The sequence below is a fragment of the Rhinatrema bivittatum genome, chromosome 1 (genome assembly GCF_901001135.1).
Source record: "Rhinatrema bivittatum chromosome 1, aRhiBiv1.1, whole genome shotgun sequence".
Classification (NCBI taxonomy): domain Eukaryota; kingdom Metazoa; phylum Chordata; class Amphibia; order Gymnophiona; family Rhinatrematidae; genus Rhinatrema; species Rhinatrema bivittatum.
Genome location: NC_042615.1, coordinates 134,992,300 through 135,013,818, shown reverse-complemented (window position 1 = coordinate 135,013,818; position 21,519 = coordinate 134,992,300). Strand labels below are relative to the sequence as shown.

The window sequence follows — 21,519 nt, the reverse complement described above, 5'->3', positions numbered from 1 at the left end:
ATGGCAGCTGCTCCAGCCTGCTCCTGCTCAGATGCCATTCCATTACTCAGCTCTGGACAGGGCGCCCTTGCTCTAGCTCCTGACAGCTGTGGGGCCCGGCTTCTGCAGCCTGCTCCTGACACATTATGCACTACTACTACTAGCTTGTCAAAATGCCGCTGGCTGACCTGAAGCAGGCACGTCCTTCTTTTTTGATTGGTGAAAAACAAACTAAACCGTATGAAGGACAGAATAAGAAAAGGGAATACACGAAACAGGGTTAATCACTCCAGTGGTGTTAGCAAAAAAATGTTTATTGACTCTTGTTTATACTTTTAAAAATATTTTCTGTTAACACCACTGGAGTGATTAACCCTGTTTCTTGTATTCCCTGAATAAGGCACCCTAGTGAGGTCAATAAAATATCTTATTTATAAATGGGTCAGTTTGCAAGTGCATTAAGTGTTACAGCTAAGGAGCCAGCAATAACACACAGGAAAACAGTACATGTCAATATGCTTTGTGTCAATCTACATTTAACACAAGCCTTAAATCTCTTGCCCCTTAGTACATAGACCCCAATATGCATGTGTAGGGAATGATACGAACGAAGGAGAATAGTATTTATACAGAAGATGAGACATGAAAGGTAAGTCACTGAGCAGTTGATTGGAACTATAAGAACCAGACTACTACACCAGGGGTGGGGGTAACTGCCCCAGGGGGAGTTTGAACAACCTTGAAAGGATGCACACTGGTTGCCCAATCAGGGAAGAAAAAAAAATGGCTGTGCTTTTGAGTCTTAGTGCCATGGCAGCACTACAAGTTCAGGAGGGAAGGAGCTGCCAGAGCGTAGTGACACTATTGTGAGCATGTCACGGCTTAAGCCATGCGTCTCTTTCGGTGGCCTGGGGAGAGAAGTTGCTTCTGCTGTGGTGGGCCCAGAGAGAACCGGACATAGGAACAGCCACCGCAGTGTTGCACAACCCAGGAAGAGCTGCCACCCTCAAGCCTCAGCCCGAGAGGAGTTCCTGCTGCTGCTGCCTCCAGGGAGAGAGACCACAGCTGATGTACACTGGGGAAAAAGCAGTGGTGATGCTGGAGAGAGGAACGGGCAAAAAGGCCAGAGAGAATGTGGAGAAGGGAGAACAAAGGAAAAAAAAGTGTCAAACGTTAAGTAAGCAAATCAAAACATGAGAAATAAAAAAGATGGCAAAATAAGAAAAATATAAAAATAAAGAGAAAATGTGTGAAAAAAAGTAAAAAAGCAAAACAAAAAAAAGTTGAGGGTGCTATGGAGTTTTTCTCAGCTCCTACAAAATTTTAGCTGGTATCTTAAGTTTTTTTAAATATTTTCCAGCCATTACCTTTGTGGCTTGTGGCCTCTGTATCTGGGTGTGATGTGGAGTATGTCTCTGTGTGTGATGTGATCTGTCTGCGTGTCTGTCTTCTATCTAGTAGTGGTGTGTCTGTGTTTTGCTGTATTTCTGTGCCTGTCTGGCTGTTGGGTTTCTGCCCGTCTGTGCGGTGTCTTTGTCTACGTGTGGGGTGTCGTTGTCTCTCTGTGTCTGTCTGGGTATGAGGTAATAGCATCTGTCTCTGGGGGGGGGGTGTGTCTCTGTGTCTATCTGGGTATCTGTTTTAGTCTCTATCAGTCTGGGTATGGGGTGTTTGTGTCTGTCTGGGTATGAGGTATCTGTATCATTTTGAGAATGGGCTGTCTGCCTTTCTGTGCCCGTGTGTGTGTGTGAGCTTATTCCTTTCAGCAACTTGAAGAGAAACAAAATGTGATCTCTGAGACACTGGTTGCCAGTACGACTGCCTGGTGAATATTCCTCACATATGAATATGGGAGTATGTATGTATATATATATATGTGTGTGTGTGTGTGTTTGTATATATATACACACGCACACATACGTACGTACGTGTGTGTGTATATGTGTGTGTTTGCGCTGACAAAACCACGCTTCAAGTTGAGATGTGCAGCAGTTTCCTGCTGGTACTAATCTAAAGGAAATATCTCCTTATGGCCTTTGTGCTTTTGTAGACTGATCCACGCTCCAGCCACCTAGCTGGGTGGCTCATTAGGAAACTTTTTTGACAGAAAGCATTATCATGAATTTTTACAGCTTTGAAATACATTGTTATACAAGCATTGGTCTGAATTTGAATTTCTATTAAAAACATGTTTGTAAATAAATGATCACTCACAAATAAAGTGTAACACTCTAGAGAGGGAAATAGTCTTTCAGCTATTTACCATCAACACATATCGAAAACTAGACTAGAGACAATATCATAGGCAATTGCTCATGGTAAAAACTTTAATCCACTGTCTCTCGCCCTCAATGGGCCGCAGGCAGTAGTCAGCCTGTGAGCACAAAGGTGTTTAATCATCTATTGTCTCGTGTCTACCCAAATATCATTCCAAAATTTTTTTATTATTATTTTATATATGTGAAACATTAAAGTGCAAATTATTAAAGCATCTCTTGAAAAATCACTAAACCGGCTAATAACCAAAAGTTCAAAAATACTTAGCCACAAAATGGTCAGTCAATCATTTGGAATTATTCAGTTATTCAACCCCTGTTGTATGTTTCGCATATATAAAATAATAATTAAAAAATTTTGGAATGATATTTGGGTAGGCACGAGACAATAGATGATTAAACACCTTTGTGCTCACAGGCTGACTACTGCCTGCGGCCCATTGAGGGCGAGAGACAGCGGATTAAAGTTTTTACCGTGAGCAATTGCCTATGATATTGTCTCTAGTCTAGTTTTCGATATGTGTTGATGGTAAATAGCTGAAAGACTATTTCCCTCTCTAGAGTGTTACACTTTATTTGTGAGTGACTATTTGAGAGGTGTTTGCTTCTGTTTAGTGTGTAAATAAATGATAACATTTAAATAAAAGTGTTTATATAATATATAATATAAATGTGATATAGGATACATGAGTGTTCCATGTTCTTTCTCTAGGTATATAAAATGTATATTTTAGGAACACTTTAGATGCTTTGCCCTATGGTATTATTTATTGTGTATATATATATATATATATATATATATATATATAGTATCCCATCTTGGGAGGGGCCCCAACCTATTGCATGAATGGAAGGGGAGCCGTAGCTCAAAAGATTTTGCTCACCCCTGCTTTGCATCATCATTCAGTAGGGCTTATCTTTCGATAGGAACATCCAAGCTCAGAGCTGTAAATAGATAAGCAAAGATACTTGTCTGAACAAACTAACATATTTTAAAGTAATTGTCAGAACAACTTTGAGAACTGTCCAAATAAACTGGAAACTGGACTTATGATTCATTCCTGGACTTTTCTGCCATGGAAATACTAACTTTGTCCCATGGTCATTTCAGAATGGAACATGAGGCTTGTCAGCTAGAACAGCGGCATGTGCACGGTGTGTATGAAAGCACAGCTTCTTACTTTAATGACCTGGAAAGCAAGGCCTGGCCCCGGGTACGCCAGTTCCTTTTGGATCAGAAGCCTGGCAGTCTCATAGCAGATATAGGTAAGCTGATGTTATTTTGTGAAAAGAGAAGTGTTATGCAGTGGTATTGTTATTTTTATAAACTGAGATGTCGATACTCAGTGGGGTGGAGGGAAGAGAACAAACTAATTGGGAATTGAGGAGTGGGGGAAGGGGAGAAACATGAGTGAACTAGGGGAAGTGAGGGGGTGAGTGAGTGAACCAGAGATGGGGAGCAGTGACATGGGGTAAGTGAGGAGCTTGTGGGTGGAGGGGGAACCAGGGTGAGTGAGGGGTTCATGGGAAAGAGGGAAACGGATGAGTGAGAAGATCAGGTGGGGGGAGGAAGTGAAAGAGGGAGCGTGATTGGGGTGAAGGGGAAGTAGTGAATCACGGGAAATGGGGGTGTGAGCGAGTGAACAGGGGATGGGAAAGTAAACTGGGATAAGTCAGGGGTTCATGTGTGGGGAGTAGTGAACCAGGGCGAGTGAGGGGTTTGGGACGGGGGAATAAACCACAGTGAGTGAGGGGTTTGTGGGGGGAACCAGGATGACTATTGGGGTTCATGAGGGGAGGAAACAGGTTGAGTGAGAGGTTCATGGGGGGAGGGATCCTGGGTGAGTGAGGGGATCGGGTGGGGGGAGATAGTGAAAGAGAGAGCATGAGGGGATCCAAGGGGCTTTGGAAAGGGGAATAAGGGAAAGAGGGAATGGAGGTGATTCTACTACCAGAAATCTAAATGATGCATTTCTTACTCTTCACAGTATTTACCTGTCTTTGGGTGGACGTTTACTACCAGTATTGTATAAAGTAAATTACATTCCTCTGTTTGTTATGTGTATATTAATATTGTATTTTGTTTTACTATGTTATATACCACTTTGGGTCTTGTGTTGATAAAGACAATCTAAGAACATGAAATTAAATATTTTCAAGTTTCAAATATGTGCCCAGATTTTTTCCCACATTACTCCATCCACCTATAATGAGGGATATAGGAGGAAACAATTCTTATCAATGAGGTCTAGAGTTTGTCATCTGGGTGCAATGTTTCTTTGCTTCCTTTCTTCTTGTACACCTTTGTATACCGTTTTTGGGAGGATTTTCGACCTACGCATTCTTTTTTTGACTTGGGTTGTGACTTGGAGCTTCTCCCAGTTAATGGACTTGAAGCACTCTTAGTGGAGTATATTGTAATGATCATTTATTGCTTTTTTGTGTATGTGCAATGCTTCATCTCTCAAGATTACTTCTTCAGGTTGTAATATAAATATAGATATTAAATAATGAAAAAGAAAGTTAAGGCAGGGAATATGATTTTGTTGGTCTATTCACTCACTCTTGGGAGCGCAGCGATCTTAAAGGCCTAGCATCCTGGCCTCTCCTGCATTTGCCCAGTTGTGACAGTGTTTACCAGTTGACTACCTTTTGCAAACAAGTTCTGGTTTGAACCCAAAGGCATGCCTTCATATATTCTACTTATGCCACATCTCTGTGAATTATAGTGGGTCCTAGAAGAAAATCAAATAAGCCTTTTGCCCAGCAATGTGCCATGCATTCTGTATTATATAACGGAGACACTGAAATTTTCTTCCTCAGAATTTGAAGGTCTCAGTTTTTTGATCATATCTCTGAAGGATGGTTGCATTCAATTAATTAAACTTGATAGTTATCTCTTCACACTGAATCAATTTAAAAGGTCACTTGCTTTTGGCTTTTTGTTTATAACTATTTGTCACCAAAACTCAAACCTAATTTAAAATATTATACTCTAGATGCAAGTTTCTTGTTACAATATCCTTGCAAATGCATAATTAAGTTTTCCGGTAATACCTATATTTTTTTCAGTCCTGAGCAATTGCGGGAGTTCTTGAATGCTAGAGTATTACATCCTGTAATTAATTTGTAGTTCAAGTGTGGATCATATAAGTGTTCACGGGTATCAAGCAGCATTTTTGTATAAATATGTTTCATTGAAAAACTCCTCTGTTTTTCCTTCTCTCTCCTTCCCCCCTTTTGTTTCCAAGGGAAAAGAATAAGAGATTAACTTGTTTAGCTGCTTATTGTATTAGAGATTTCTTTAAGATTGTCTCTTAATTTCCATTGCAAAGTTTATCTTTGTTATTATTTGTAAAAGATTAATAAATTAAAAAAAAAAGATAAAATATTATACTCTTACCTTCAAGATAAAATACTTTTAGAGTGTCACATGTATGATTTTTTACCCACCGGTGAGAAGTTGTACATGTGCATGCGATGCAAAGAGCTCCTGGCTCTCAGAGAACGAGTCTGATCTCTGGAGGCTAGAGTGGCAGACCTGGAGGAGCTGAGGGAGACAGAGAGGTATATAGATGAGACCTTCAGGGACATAGTAGTCCAGTCCCAACTTCAGACTGGCAGCCCTGGTGCTGCCTTGGAGGAAGAAGGTCTCATAATGGGAGAGCACCAACCAGGTGTAGCAGGAAAGGATCCTGTAGCAAGGACCTGCTCCCTAGGTGATGCATTGTCCTTTCGCACTGAGGATATCTCCCCAAGGCCTACTGCCCAGGAGGGAAGGGTTAGGTCGGCCGTCATAGTTGGTGATTCGATTATTAGGAATGTAGATAGCTGGGTGGCGGGTGGGCGTGAGGATCGCCTGGTAGCATGCCTACCTGGTGCGAAGGTGGCGGACCTCACGCGTCACCTAGAAAGGATTTTAGACAGTGCTGGGGAGGAGCCGGCTGTCGTGGTACACGTGGGCACCAACGACATAGGAAAATGTGGGAGGGAGGTTCTGGAAGCCAAATTTAGGCTCTTAGGTAGAAAGATTAAATCCAGAACCTCCAGGGTAGCATTCTCTGAAATGCTCCCTGTTCCACGCGCAGGTCACCAGAGGCAGGCAGAGCTCCGGAGTCTCAATGCGTGGATGAGACGATGGTGCAAGGAAGAGGGATTCAGTTTTGTTAGGAACTGGGGAACCTTTTGGGGAAGGGGGAGTCTCTTCCGAAGGGATGGGCTCCACCTTAACCAGGGTGGAACCAGACTGCTGGCGCTAACCTTTAAAAAGGAGATAGAGCAGCTTTTAAACTAGAACAAAGGGGAAAGCCGACAGTCGCTCAGCAGTGCATGGTTCGGAGAGATGTATCTTTAAAGGATACTAATGATGCATTAGAATTAGGGCATCTCAACAGTGAGGTTCCAATAATTAGAAAAGTAGTCCAAGTGCCTGTAACTAAAAACTCACCTGAGCTAAAAAATTCTAACTTATCCCTATCAATTAAAAAGCAGAATAAAAATACAAACAAAAAACAAACTTTGAAATGTTTGTATGCTAATGCCAGAAGTCTAAGAAGTAAGATGGGAGAATTAGAATGTATAGCAGTAAATGATGACATAGACTTAATTGGCATCTCAGAGACATGGTGGAAAGAGGATAACCAATGGGACAGTGCTATACCGGGGTACAAATTATATCGCAATGACAGAGAGGAGCAGTCGGGAGGAGGTGTGGCGCTTTATGTCTGGGATGGCATAGAGTCCAACAGGATAAACATCCTGCATGAGACTAAATACAAAATTGAATCTTTATGGGTAGAAATCCCTTGTGTATCAGGGAAGACTACAGTGATAGGGGTATACTACCGTCCACCTGGTCAAGATGGTGAGATGGACAGTGAAATGCTAAGAGAAATTAGGGAAGCTAACCAAATTGGTAGTGCAGAATAATGGGAGACTTCAATTACCACAAAATAAATAATGAGCAAGGACTGCACTTCAAGCAAAATCGCAATGTACATATAGTGCAGGAGGATGTGTAATCCTGACAAAACTGATTCAAACAGTCTTATAAAACAGGATGTCTTTTATTTTTCCAATATGGCAACTCCACAAGGTTATACGAGCACCGGCTTAATGGCGTCCCCCGACACGGTCCCGTGTTTCGCCACGGGCTGCATCGGGGGGGATCGCCACCGCTGGAATTCACACAAAAGCTGACAGCAGCGTTTTGACAGTGACAGGCGCTCCCTGTCACTGTCAAAACGCTGCTGTCAGCTTTTGTGTGAATTCCAGCGGTGGCGATCCCCCCCGATGCAGCCCGCGGCGAAACACGGGACCGTGTCGGGGGACGCCATTAAGCCGGTGCTCGTATAACCTTGTGGAGTTGCCATATTGGAAAAATAAAAGACATCCTGTTTTATAAGACTGTTTGAATCAGTTTTGTCAGGATTACACATCCTCCTGCACTATATGTACATTGAGACTTCAATTACCCCAATATAGACTGGGTAAATGTATCATCGGGTCACGCTAGAGAGATAACATTCCTGGATGGAATAAATGATAGCTTTATGGAGCAATTGGTTCAGGAACCGACGAGAGAGGGAGCAATTTTAGATCTAATTCTCAGTGGAGCACAGGACTTGGTGAGAGAGGTAACGGTGGTGGGGCCGCTTGGCAATAGTGATCATAATATGATCACATTTGATTTAATGACTGGAAAAGGAACAGTGTGCAAATCCAAGGCTCTCGTGCTAAACTTTCAAAAGGGAAACTTTGATAAAATGAGAAAAATTGTTAGAAAAAAACTGAAAGGAGCAGCTACAAAAGTAAAAAATGTCCAAGAGGCGTGGTCATTGTTAAAAAATACCATTCTAGAAGCACAGTCCAGATGTATTCCACACATTAAGAAAGGTGGAAAGAAGGCAAAACGATTACCGGCATGGTTAAAAGGGGAGGTGAATGAAGCTATTTTAGCCAAAAGATCTTCATTCAAAAATTGGAAGAAGGATCCAACAGAAGAAAATAGGATAAAGCATAAACATTGGCAAGTTAAATGTAAGACATTGATAAGACAGGCTAAGAGAGAATTTGAAAAGAAGTTGGCTGTAGAGGCAAAAACTCACAGAAAAACTTTTTTAAATATATCCGAAGCAGAAAGCCTGTGAGGGAGTCAGTTGGACCGTTAGATGATCGAGGGGTTAAAGGGGCACTTAGAGAAGATAAGGCCATCGCGGAAAGATTAAATGATTTCTTTGCTTCGGTGTTTACTGAAGAGGATGTTGGGGAGGTACCCGTAATGGAGAAGGTTTTCATGGGTAATGATTCAGATGGACTGAATCAAATCACGGTGAACCTAGAAGATGTGGTAGGCCTGATTGACAAACTGAAGAGTAGTAAATCACCTGGACCGGATGGTATACACCCCAGAGTTCTGAAGGAACTAAAAAATGAAATTTCAGACCTATTAGTAAAAATTTGTAACTTATCATTAAAATCATCCATTGTACCTGAAGACTGGAGGATAGCAAATGTAACCCCAATATTTAAAAAGGGCTCCAGGGGCGATCCGGGAAACTACAGACCGGTTAGCCTGACTTCAGTGCCAGGAAAAATAGTGGAAAGTGTTCTAAACATCAAAAATCACAGAACATATAGAAAGACATGGTTTAATGGAACAAAGTCAGCATGGCTTTACCCAGGGCAAGTCTTGCCTCACAAATCTGCTTCACTTTTTTGAAGGAGTTAATAAACATGTGGATAAAGGTGAACCGGTAGATATAGTATACTTGGATTTTCAGAAGGCGTTTGACAAAGTTCCTCATGAGAGGCTTCTAGGAAAAGTAAAAAGTCATGGGATAGGTGGCGAGGGTCCTTTCGTGGATTGCAAACTGGCTAAAAGACAGGAAACAGAGAGTAGGATTAAATGGGCAATTTTCTCAGTGGAAGGGAGTGGACAGTGGAGTGCCTCAGGGATCTGTATTGGGACCCTTACTGTTCAATATATTTATAAATGATCTGGAAAGAAATACGACGAGTGAGATAATCAAATTTGCAGATGACACAAAATTGTTCAGAGTAGTTAAATCACAAGCAGATTGTGATAAATTCCAGGAAGACCTTGTGAGACTGGAAAATTGGGCATCCAAATGGCAGATGAAATTTAATGTGGATAAGTGCAAGGTGATGCATATAGGGAAAAATAACCCATGCTATAATTACACGATGTTGGGTTCCATATTAGGTGCTACAACCCAAGAAAGAGATCTAGGTGTCATAGTGGATAACACATTGAAATCATCGGTTCAGTGTGCTGCAGCAGTCAAAAAAGCAAACAGAATGTTGGGAATTATTAGAAAAGGAATGATTAATAAAACGGAAAATGTCATAATGCCTCTGTATGGCTCCATGGTGAGACCGCACCTTGAATACTGTGTACAATTCTGGTTGCCGCATCTCAAAAAAGATATAATTGCGATGGAGAAGGTACAGAGAAGGGCTACCAAAATGATAAGGGGAATGGAACAGCTCCCCTATGAGGAAAGACTAAAGAGGTTAGGACTTTTCAGCTTGGAGAAGAGACGACTGAGGGGGGATATGATAGAGGTGTTTAAAATCATGAGAGGTCTAGAACGGGTAGATGTGAATCGGTTATTTACTCTTTCGGATAGTAGAAAGACTAGGGGACACTCCATGAAGTTAGCATGGGGCACATTTAAAACTAATCGGAGAAAGTTCTTTTTTACTCAACGCACAATTAAACTCTGGAATTTGTTGCCAGAAAATGTGGTTCGTGCAGTTAGTATAGCTGTGTTTAAAAAAGGATTGGATAAGTTCTTGGAGGAGAAGTCCATTACCTGCTATTAAGTTCACTTAGAGAATAGCCACTGCCATTAGCAATGGTTACATGGAATAGACTTAGTTTTTGGGTACTTGCCAGGTTCTTATGGCCTGGATTGGCCACTGTTGGAAACAGGATGCTGGGCTTCATGGACCCTTGGTCTGACCCAGTATGGCATTTTCTTATGTTCTTATGTAGAGTGTGTGTGTGTGTGGGGGGGGGGGGGGGGGGGGTTCAAAATCTGGGGTGGGGGTGCAATAGAAATGTATGCACTGTTAAACAGGAAAAGGGTGGTGAGGGAGGGGACACAGATGGCCCCGGAACATATTTGAGGAGTGCTGGGCCAGCAATTTTGATTTACATGAAGATGGGTGCTGTGGGCCCTTTGATTTTTTGTGGTTTTTTTTCTTTATTTTTGTACTGATGCAATGCTACTTACCCGGATATCTTTTAAAGATATCTGGATGGATAAGTAGCAAGTTATCCGGCTACATGTATCCGGCTCACTTTAAAATCTAACCAGCTATATTACTTCTAAAAAAGTTATAGTAAGTGGGTATTACTTAACATTTCTGTTAAAAGCAAAAGTAATAAATGTGTACATAGGGAGCCCAGCTTTCAAACTTATCTGTACTACAATATTTGCATGGATAAGTGGACGTGCCGAGATTAATGCTAGCATTTTATAAACTATGCGGTGGGAGCTGCATAGTTTAAATAATACTGCATATTTCTGCTCTGAAGTATGCATGTATGTTTAGTGTGCATATATATTTCTAATACATGAAACTACACACTTTCTCTACCTATTTTATAATTATGTGTGTGTATATTTGACATGTAAAATAATTGTGATATTGAACGAATAAACACCATGAATGAAATGTGGAGGCATATACCAGTCTGAAAATACTTGTGTGCCTACTTGGAATCATCAGTTCGCCAATACCACCAGCTCACCTAATCCTTCTCCAGTTCACTTAGACTCTCTGGCATTTCATCCTGAGCCCTCACCTATAGCTCACACTCAAAAACGGCAGCTAATAGACAAGTCCGATTTTACTTGCACGAGTCAACTAGCAGGTGTAAAAGTGTATAAATAAATTCAGCAGCACATACGCATATATCTCTTACAAAATAGCAACTCCCATTTGTACTTCTGAAGCCTGCCCCTAAACCAACCCTTTTTTTTTCTCCCAGTAAAATATACACACGAAACTGAAAATATATGCATTTTTAAAATAGCTTACACGTGCGTACATGCTACTTACATGCATGCATGCTATTTTTTGCATGCGGAACCCCTTTGAAAATTCACTCCTAATAGCATAACACACAGAAGGCACATTGCAGCTTCTTCTGCTGTCTGCTGCACCAGTTTTCCTGCTTGTTGGAAATGACCACTGGCCTCCCTCTTTGGACCCTTCAGTGGGCCTTCAGCTTCTCAGATGCTATGGAAATTTCGCATGGGTAGTGACATTTTGGAAGACGCTCTGCTGCCCCATTTCATCCAAATCCATTCAAGGAGAAGGCCCCTGCCACTTCTGTACAGAAGAACAGACAGGCATACAGACAGACACCTTCAACAATAGGTGCTCTTGCTCTAGTAAAACATGCCTAAAAATAGTAAATATACAGCTTTTATAATTTTCAATTTTGTAACAAAGTTTTCTTTTTTTAAGGTTGTGGGACTGGAAAATATCTCAGTGTCAATTGTGAAGTGTATAATCTGGGCTGTGATTACTGTGGGCCTTTGGTAGAAATTGCAAAGAAGAAAGGCCATGAAGTAATGGTATGTGACAACCTTAATCTTCCCTGTCGGGATGAGTGCTTTGACGCTGTCATCTCTATAGGAGGTAAGACTATAATACAATGTCTGTTTTCTATGTATTGAAGGAATTACTCTACCTGCTTCTGTTTCTTATATGTAAAGGGTCAATTTTCAAAGAGTTTAGGTGAATAACATTGAGAGTTAGGCACTCAGATTGGAAAATAGCATAGCTGACATATTTTGCACCTCTTTGATGGAAATTAATAAATAATTTCAATATAAGAAAGGTTTAGACATGGCTCTGGAGGACAGATCCATTAATTATTAGCCAGGCAAACATGGAAAGTGTCACCTCCTTATTTCTGTATGGATTACATTCATAGAGGTGCTCAATGAAGTATGAGTTGGAATTGCTGCTGCTCGTCCCGGCCACGTGGGTGCCACGACCGGGCCTGCTCACCTTGCACTACCCTCGACCAGCTCCGATTTCACCGCTGCCGCTAGTTCCCGCTGTCCCCGTCGCTCACCATCGCCCTCTCCGGCTTCCTCCACGCCGCAGGCCTGTCGGGGCTCCGCGTCTTCGGCCGCCTCGGCCCCAACCCCTAGGTGTGCGCGCGGCCGACATCTTGCTATTTAAAAGGCCGCGCACAGGAAACCTGATCTGGACGCGAAGTGATGACATCACTTAACCTGACTATAAATAGCGAGGCCCTGTCCCCAGGACCTCACCTTGGCAATTGGGTCGACACCTTGTGCTCTAGTTTGCCTAACCCGGTGTTCCAGCGTGTCCTTGTTCCAGCGTCTCCTTGTTCCTGAGTTTCCGTGTGTTCCCTTATCCTACTCAGGTAGTACCTCCTCGGATTGACCTTGGTATTGACCCCTGCTTTGGCTGACCATCACTGGACTGATACTCTGGCTCTGACCCTTGCGCTTCACCTGGACACTCTCTTCTGGCCTACTGAGGCTACCAGACCAACCTGCTTGGAATCCTCCCGCGGCCGTCTCCTGACTAGACCCGCAGGCGCTGCCTGTCTCACCCGGAGAACCTTCCTGAACTGTTACCTCCCTGAGGTCTCCGGAGCTCCCAGTTCGGGTCTGGTCCATCATCCCTACATCAGCCGCGCACCCTTGCTCATGGTGGGCACACCCATCCACTACCTCTCTGGGAGATCATCCGAGGTCCACCTAAGTCCAGGTGCTCCAGGTACCCAAGGGCTCAACCTGCAGAAACCCCGGACTGTTATTGGCGAAGCTCCAGCTAGCCTCTGTCTCTTCTTGTGCTCCACCTCCTGGTGGCAGGCACTCTCTGGGTCCGATCAGAGGGCCGTACCAATCCTGCACCAGGCCAATGGTCCACCTCCAGCGCAACAATTGCCCCCTGATGCAGAAGAATTCAAAACACAGCACTGTATTAGGGTTATGGAAGGAAATGGCCACATTCAGCTAAGTTTATTACATCTTTTGGCACCATTGCCTGATAAATAATTTTTTATTGCTAAAAGAAAATTGAAAAAAATAATCTAAGAGACCATCTAAACCAAGTAGACCAAGGATTTTATTTATGCAATCCCTGGGGTTTAAAAGATCCAGCAATCCTTGTTTAGTGGATGTAAATGAAGTTTTGAATCAATCTTGGTGGGAATTTGGATTGTATTGATGTAACATTTCCAATAATTGTCATTCTGGGCTTTTATTTACTCACCTCCTATTTCTGGGCATGAACAACAAAGGAAGGATCTTCCCATTAAGATCTGCCAAATACTTTCCAGTGACCTGGATAGGTCACTGTCAGAGACAGGGGCTCAAAGGACTGTACGTCAGACCCAGTATGGCAATTTTTTCTGTTGTTATGTTATTCCAGTGTTCATACTTTTAACCACATTAAGAGAAGGCATTCCTGGGGGTATGGTTAGGTTGGGGAAGGAAATAATCATAGATTGCATTCTCAACTCTATATATGTTGTTTGCTATGAAAAGATGACCCTGTGAGAAAGCAAGTGCAAATGTCCGCGGTTACTTTGTTCTCACAACCACTTTCAAAACGAAAGTACGGGCATAAATTTGCTTTGAAAATGTGCGCAAAATCTGTGGGTGAAAACTTTGTCCCAATGTGGACAGCTTGAAAATTGCCCGCAAAATGGGAAAACCTTTTAGTGCATTGGGATCTATGAGCTGGTATGGGACCAATGCCTCATCATGGTGCCATGGAGCATGTAATGCTGTTGAGGGTGAACTGATTTGGATGTCATGTTAAACTGAGGTCCTGTGCATTAAATTCTTCCTGGAGAAGGATGCTTGCATCTATGTGGCCAAAAGAATTTACAGGGTCATTTATCAAAATGCGTTAGGGCATTATCGCGCGAGTTAGAGCCCTAACGTGCACGATAATTCCATAACGCACATGATAAATACTGCATCAAGAAACGCATATGCAAATTTAAAATTAGTATTTGAGTGGGAGGAGTTTGAGTGGAGTAAATGGAAATCAGAGCCAGTTAACGGGGCGTGCAATATAGTAATGTGCAGCAATGCAGGTTTTAACACTGGAAATAACTACACCTTTTTTCTGTGTGTTGTGCCTGCAATAGCTGTGCGTTACTGTCCGAAATGGTATTTATCGCAAATGCTGGTTTGGAAGGGAGGGGGAGAGAGAGAGCCTCTGTGGAGGATCACTTATAATTGAACTTTTTATACCACTGTAAGAGGGGGCATTATGAACTTGTGGTGAGGTTTATGAGGTGGGTTGGGTTTTGGTGGTGGGGGGCAGTTTTACATGCATAGTCATACGTACAAACAGACAGTTGCCATCAGTGAAGACTGAATGTGATTTGGAGTGATGAAAGGTAAAAGAAGAGTAGATTTGTACCATGTTTTCTCTACCAAGACTGATGCACTCTCTACTTAGCTGCAATCAAGCTAGGTAGAGAGTAAATGGTACAAATCTACTCTTCTTTTACCTTTCATCACTCCAAATCACATAAAATTTTCACTGATGGCAACTGTGCTATTCGAACCTATGACTGTGGATATAAAACTACCCCCCCCCCCCCCAAACCCACCCCAACAAACCTGCAATACCATTTTCAAACCACAATAACTTGTTCTTGGTTCAAGGGCAACAAAGCAAATATGACAAGTTAGCTACATGAGGTCAACACCACATCAATGACTTTCCAGTGGTGTTGACCTCATGTAGCTAACTTGTCATATTTACCCAGAATTCTTCTCGAACAATTATGTGGAACTGCAACATTTTTCAGCATTCATGCACATGCAGATTATTAATAAAGCTCCTCTCCAGGATAGATATTTTTCACCCATCCATGAAATCCCCATGCTATCTAGTTTCAGAAAATGTAACTGCTGAAGAAAACTTGAAACCCCCTTTTGGGGGAGGGGGGAGAAAGACCAGTTAAGTGAACTGCAGCAGAAATTAAAAAAGGGGACTATGCAGCTATGTAACATGAGCCACCATCCAGGGAAAGCCAAAGCAAGACTGAAAAGGATGCCAGATCTCATACTGTGATGGTGCGTACGTGACTATTGAATAGATGAGTCAGATATTCATGTATGGGATTTGGATGTTACAGCCCCCTGCTGGTAACTTACAGTGAAATATCACTTTAAAAACAAAAAATGGCAAAGTACCAAACTATGGAACCTTGACAGTAAATTGCAGAATTCTGACAGAGTGGGATATGTGAAAAAAAAAATAGATATTGAAAAACCAGTACTAGCAAGCAAACAGATTCTTACCCTGTGTGACAAGGGGAGTCAGAGATCTTGGGTACATGGCTTTAAAAGCACAGAAAGAAAAAACCAGTTAGGATAGAATAGCTTGTATTTATTCTTTTTCTATAATTTTACCTGAATCTTGATCTTTTGGCTGAGAGGAGGTAGTCCCTCCAGACTGGGTAACAGCAAATGATTGACAATGAGCTGAGCTGGACTTTAATGTGAGTTATCCATCTAAATAGCATTGAATCTTGACCTTGATATGGTCCACTCCTCCAATCAGTCAGCTCACAGTTTTAGCTATGATGTTAACAATAATACCCTGAAAGAGCTAACGCTGATAAAAATATCAAACAAGAAAAAGGTTCCCAAAGTTGTGATTATACCATACTCCTATAAGAACACAATTAAACATTGAATGCTTTTTTCAATAAGAAGGCTTTCAACTTCTTCCTGAAAAGAGTTAGTAAGATCTTGTTTTTTTAGCTCCTCTGGTAATGAATTCCAGAGTAAAGGGCTCACAGCCCCAAACATGCACACACGGGACTCTTGTAACAGGAACATCCAGTAAGTTATGAAAAGAGGACCATAAAACACAACTAGGATGATAGATATTTAGTACAGTATTAAAAAATGCATGTGCAAGCACATTAATAGCCTTATAAATCAGGGTTAATACCTTGAACTTAATCCGTCATTCAGTCATTAGCAAAATAGTAATATAGTAATGATGGCAGATAAAAACCAAATAATTCATCTAGTTTGCCCAGCAATTGGCTTATCATAGTAACTATTGCTCCATGCAGGTTACCCCCATGTGTTCTGTTAAGGGTAATAACTGCCACTCCATGCAGGGTACCCCCATGTGTTCTGTTAAGGGTAACAAGTGCCACTCCGTGCAGCATGTGTAGCCTTTCCAGAACTAGCATAATGTGCTACCTAGATGAGCTTCTAGAAATCATACAAGCTGCTGTCTTCTGAACCAGCTGGAGGGCCCTCCATGATGATTATGGCAGGCCCCAAAACAGAGCTTTGTAGTAATCTTTTGATGTGTGTGGTAACTTGGGCTGGCCGTGCCTGGGGAAACAGCCAGTACGATAAAGGAGGCAGACACTGGCTCTTTCCTTATATACAATTTATTTACAGAGATAAAGCAAAACAGAAAAAGAAACTGCTCACCTCACAGTGCTGGTAACAAACCCAACCAAATGTAAGCAGTCCTGGCATCCTCTGGCTTTCTTCCTCCTTCCAGGGGCCCCATCAACCCTTCTGGGCTCTGAGTTTTTATGGTCTGGTGAAGGGCTCCTCCCATCACCCAGGATTCCCTGTGAATCTGGCTCTTAAGGAGGACTGGGGGAGACAGTTGTGCCAGGTCCCTTAAGGTGGTCTGAGGGAGTTTTTTGTAGACTCCCTCACAGTGCCATAATAAGGGCTTGAATAATGGTTGTAAGATCATACTTCCCTAGAAAAGATTTTAAATGTTGTAGTTATCTGATTTTTCAAAAGGAATTTTTTAACCACTTTGTTAATGTGTGGATGAAAGATCAGCACAGAATTGAACAGAATACTAAAATTTCTATTACCAGTGAGTAATTGGGATCTGTATATTGTCAAACTGCATCACTGGAGGCACCTCAGAGGCAGGGAAACGTGAAAGCAATATAATTTCAGATTTTTTTAAACTGAGGGCTAATTTGTTAGAGGCAAGCCAATTGTTTATTGCGATCAAGTAGTCAGCAATAAAGGCTAAGGAACAGATTGTAATACGTGTGCGCGCTTCTTGGCGCGCACACATGGATGCGCCATGACTGTACTGAAGACGATGCTGATGATATAGTCTGAGGTGCAGGAACCCGGAAGTGGATCTTGTAGTTGGTACGGCAATACCCTGCAGCACAGGGTATACTGGAACAGCTTGTACTGAAGAGGAATGGTAGTGGCCCGAAAAAAGGGGTACTCCGCAGTGAAGCTTCAGCAAAGCTAGTATCATTGAAGTCTGTAGTAAGGTACTCACAAGTGGTAGTTCCAGGAGTATGACCCGAGAAGCGGGTCAGGTAGTAGTCCAAGGCTGGAAGGCCCTCCGAGGAGTGGATAGCCAGGAACGCGGAAAGGCCCCTGAGGAGTGGGTACCCAGAGCGTCCACGTGCCAGGAGAGAAATCTGGAACTGAAAGTCCAAGAATGGAGCGGATTCAGCAACGAGGGAACTCATTGCTAACTCGTAGTAGCAAAGGGCCGGTCAGCTTAAGTACAGCAGCAAGTTGACGTCATCAGGAGGGGATGACCCCGAGGTTCCTGTCATGATGTGATATTCAAAGCGTGTTTAATGCTAGATATCCAGATAAGTAGGACTTATCGGGCTATTTAGCTGCCGCTGAATATCTGGCAATGTTCACTGGCCACTAGATAGCTGAATAATTCACTTATCCAGCTATCTCTTAGCTGCATAAAATGTGGCTGGGCAGTGAGGGAATCAGGGTGGCACTACTTATCCGGTTAACTTAACCAGATAAGTAGCGATATTTGATCTTATCTGGCTAAGTAGTGGCTTGTACACGGATATTCAGTGGCATAGCCATGCCGCTGAATATCCATCTTAATTTAGCTGGAAATGTTATATCTGGCTAAGTTACTTATCCAGCCCCTTGATGTTTAAGTCTGTTCTAGTAAAATCGATAACACTGTGGTCCAGTACTGAGTTGAAAGTATATCTGCCCAAGGAATCTTCCTTTGCTCTGCTGTTCTAGATATATAGTCCTGGGACTTTACAATGATTAAGGAGTTTCTACCCATGTGTATTAATTACCCCTGTCATAGTTACTTTGTTTTTCTAAGATACTAATGTCTTAGTTCTCAACTATATGCTTATTCCCCTGGTTGGAAATAAAATCTAATTCTTTCCTTGTGTTTGCATTTAGGTCTCCTTATGTCTCCTTATAAAATAATTTTTCCTTTTATTTTGAAGGTAGGAATTTTGCATTGAATGGTTGTAAAATACTCAGTCAAACTAGTGACAATTGGAGGGAAGTATATAGAGGGCACAGAGTAGGTATAATAGCAACTGGAGTAGAACTTTTGATATTTTAACCCAAAAAATGTGTTTCACCTTTTTTGATAGGTGTAATAAATTCTATTAACTCCTCTTTGATCCAGATGATTTAACTCTCCCCCACCCCCGCATTCCTTCCCTGCTTTTTTCTTTCTTGTAGCCTGTAGGGCAGTGTATTATTGGGCCTTTGCCTAGTCAGGATTCATATAACATGACTATGTCATAGTTTATCACACTATCAATGCAGTCGGGGTCTCTGCATGTATCTCCAAAGGCTAAGGATGTCAGGCCTTGGATATTACAAACGCTAATAAAGAAAGATTTCATTTTATAGGTACTAGTACTACGCTACACAATGTAGTGGCAAATTGAAATACATTACAAGTTCAAGTAACTTAGGCTGTGAAATACAAGCATTTCATATTCATGTATTGGTAATAGTAACAATGGGCCCAATATTCAGGCTGATACAGAACGGTTCGCTCGGCCGAGCGCACCGTTTAGCCCCCGTTTGACCGCGCGTTTTACACGCGCTATTATTACCCCTTATACTGTAAGGGGTAACAATAGCATGCGGAAAACACGCGGCCAACCCCCCCGAAACTAATAGCACTCATCACATGCAAATGTGATAATAAAATACAGCCAGCTAAGTGCCCAAATATTCATTTATCTGGATAACTTCTGAATTATTTGTCCAAACACTTATGAATATTGACCTCCAGATTACTAGCAACAGGTTTGCAATTTCATTTTGAGTTCTTTTAGGACTCTGGGTTGGATACCATCCAGTACTGATGATTTGTTATTCTTTAGTTCGTCAGTCTGATGTATTTTATCCTCCATTACCACAAAGGTTTGTTTTAGTTATTCAGAATCATCACCATCAAAGAATGTTTCCATTGTAAGTATGGTCCCAATATCCTCTTCAGTAAAGACCAAAGAAAAGAACTCATTCAGTTTTTCTTCTATTTCTTTTTTCTTCCTGAGCATTTCTCTTACCCCCTTGGTCATCTAGTGACCCAATTGTCTCCTTCACAGGCTTTTTGCTTCAAATGTACTTGAAAAAGGGTTTATTATTAGTTGTTGCCTCTAGGGCAAGTTTCTTCTCAAATTCTCTCATGACTTGTCTTACATCTAACTTGCCAATACTTATGCTCTTGCCTCTTTTTGGATCCCTTTCAAATTTTTGAAAGATGCCCTTTTGGCTTTAACTAACTCTCTTACCTCACCATTAAACTATGCTGGTAGCCATTTGTCTTCAATCTTTTTTAATGCACGGCATACATTTTGTCTGGGCAGTCAAGATGGTATTTTTAAACAATATCCATACTTCATGCAAACTTTTACATTTGCAATCACTTCTTTCTGTTTTTTTTTTCTATTTTCCTCATTTTATTATAGTCTCTATTTTTTAAGTTAAATGCTAAATTAGTAGTTTTTCTTAATATCCCCCCTCCAGTGATTATGTCAAATTTGATTGCATTATGGTCATTATTGCACATATATCCAGCACCTTTATCCCTTGTACCAGGTTCTGTGTTCTCCTGAGAACTAGATATAAACTAGTTTCCCGTCTCATTGGTTCCATGAGTAGCTACTGCAAGAAGAGTCATTAATAGCATCTAGGAATTTTACCTCCATAGGACGCCCTGATATGAGATTTACTCAATCAATACTGATGTAATTGAAATCTCCTATTATTACTGTGCTGCCAATTTTATTAGCCTGTTCAATTTCTTTAGCATTTTATAGTCTGTTTCCTTATCCTGGTCAGGCGGGTGATATATACCCTCACTACTGTACTCTTTTCTGTCACACTTGGAATTTTTATCCATAAACATTCCAGCGTGCAGTTTGTTTTCTGCAGAATTTTTATCTTTAACATATACTTCTGTCACAACATCCCAATGATTATCCTCCTTCCACCAGCTCTCTGAGATGCCTATAATGTCTATATCTTCATTTAGTGTCATTCATTATAACTCTCCAGTCTTATTTTTCAGACTTCTGGCATTCGCATATATACACATTTTAAAGTATGTTTTTTATTTGTAATCATATCCTGCTTATTAGCAGATGATATCAGGGTATTCTAACTTCCCTGTGTTGCCAGTTTCCTTTGAAGTACCTCCCTCTGAACCTTGTTATTCTGACTGACTATTGGTTTTCCCCCATGATTTAGTTTAGTTCTATCTCCATTTTAAATTTTAGCACCAGAAGCTAGATTACTCCCTAGTTAAGGAGGAGTCCATCCCATTGGAATAGGCTCATCCTTCCCTAGAATGTTCCATATCCCTAATAAATCTAAATCCCTCTTCCTTGTACCATTGACTCATCCACACATTGAGACTCTGGAACTCAACCTGACTGAGTTCCTGCATGTGGTTATAATAAATAGTGGCAGATAAAGACCCAAATGATCAATCCAGTCTGCCAAATAAGCTGCTTAGGTTAGTAATTGTGTTCTGTGCAGGTTACCTCCCATGCAGAAATGTTAAACCTAAAGTTAACACTGGTTACTCCATTCCTTCATTTCCATCCACTAGCCTATAAAGATCCTCTTTATTTATCCATTGCCCTTTTGAATTCTATTACTGTTCTTATCTTCACTATCTCTTCTGGTGTTGCGCCCGTCGGTCACAGACGGCTGCACCCTCTATTCCTCACCTTTTTCCTGCCTGACTCAGTTCCTTTCGGGAAGATGGCTTCCTCTGCTTCTTCACGCCGACCCCTCCGGCGTTCCCAGTCCGGCATGGGTGATTGCATTTGCTATCTTTCTCCCGGAGTCACCTAGGGCATGCGCGCATGCAGCCCCATCCTTTACTTGCGTCATGGCAGGAACCTCGGGGGCGTCCCCACCGCATGAAGTCACAAGTTCTGGTATTT

At 41.7% G+C, this 21,519-nt stretch overlaps 1 protein-coding gene across 1 annotated transcript in view; it reads left to right on the top strand.

Annotated features, from left to right (window-relative positions):
* The window catches only part of TRMT9B (tRNA methyltransferase 9B (putative)), a 50,480-nt gene that overhangs the window by 22,390 nt on the left and 6,571 nt on the right, over positions 1-21,519 (top strand). The window contains exons 2-3 of the mRNA XM_029584136.1: positions 3,367-3,521; positions 11,760-11,933. Coding sequence (XP_029439996.1) covers positions 3,368-3,521; positions 11,760-11,933 — 328 coding nt within the window. The 5' untranslated portion in view covers position 3,367. The remainder of the gene's footprint in view (positions 1-3,366; positions 3,522-11,759; positions 11,934-21,519) is intronic.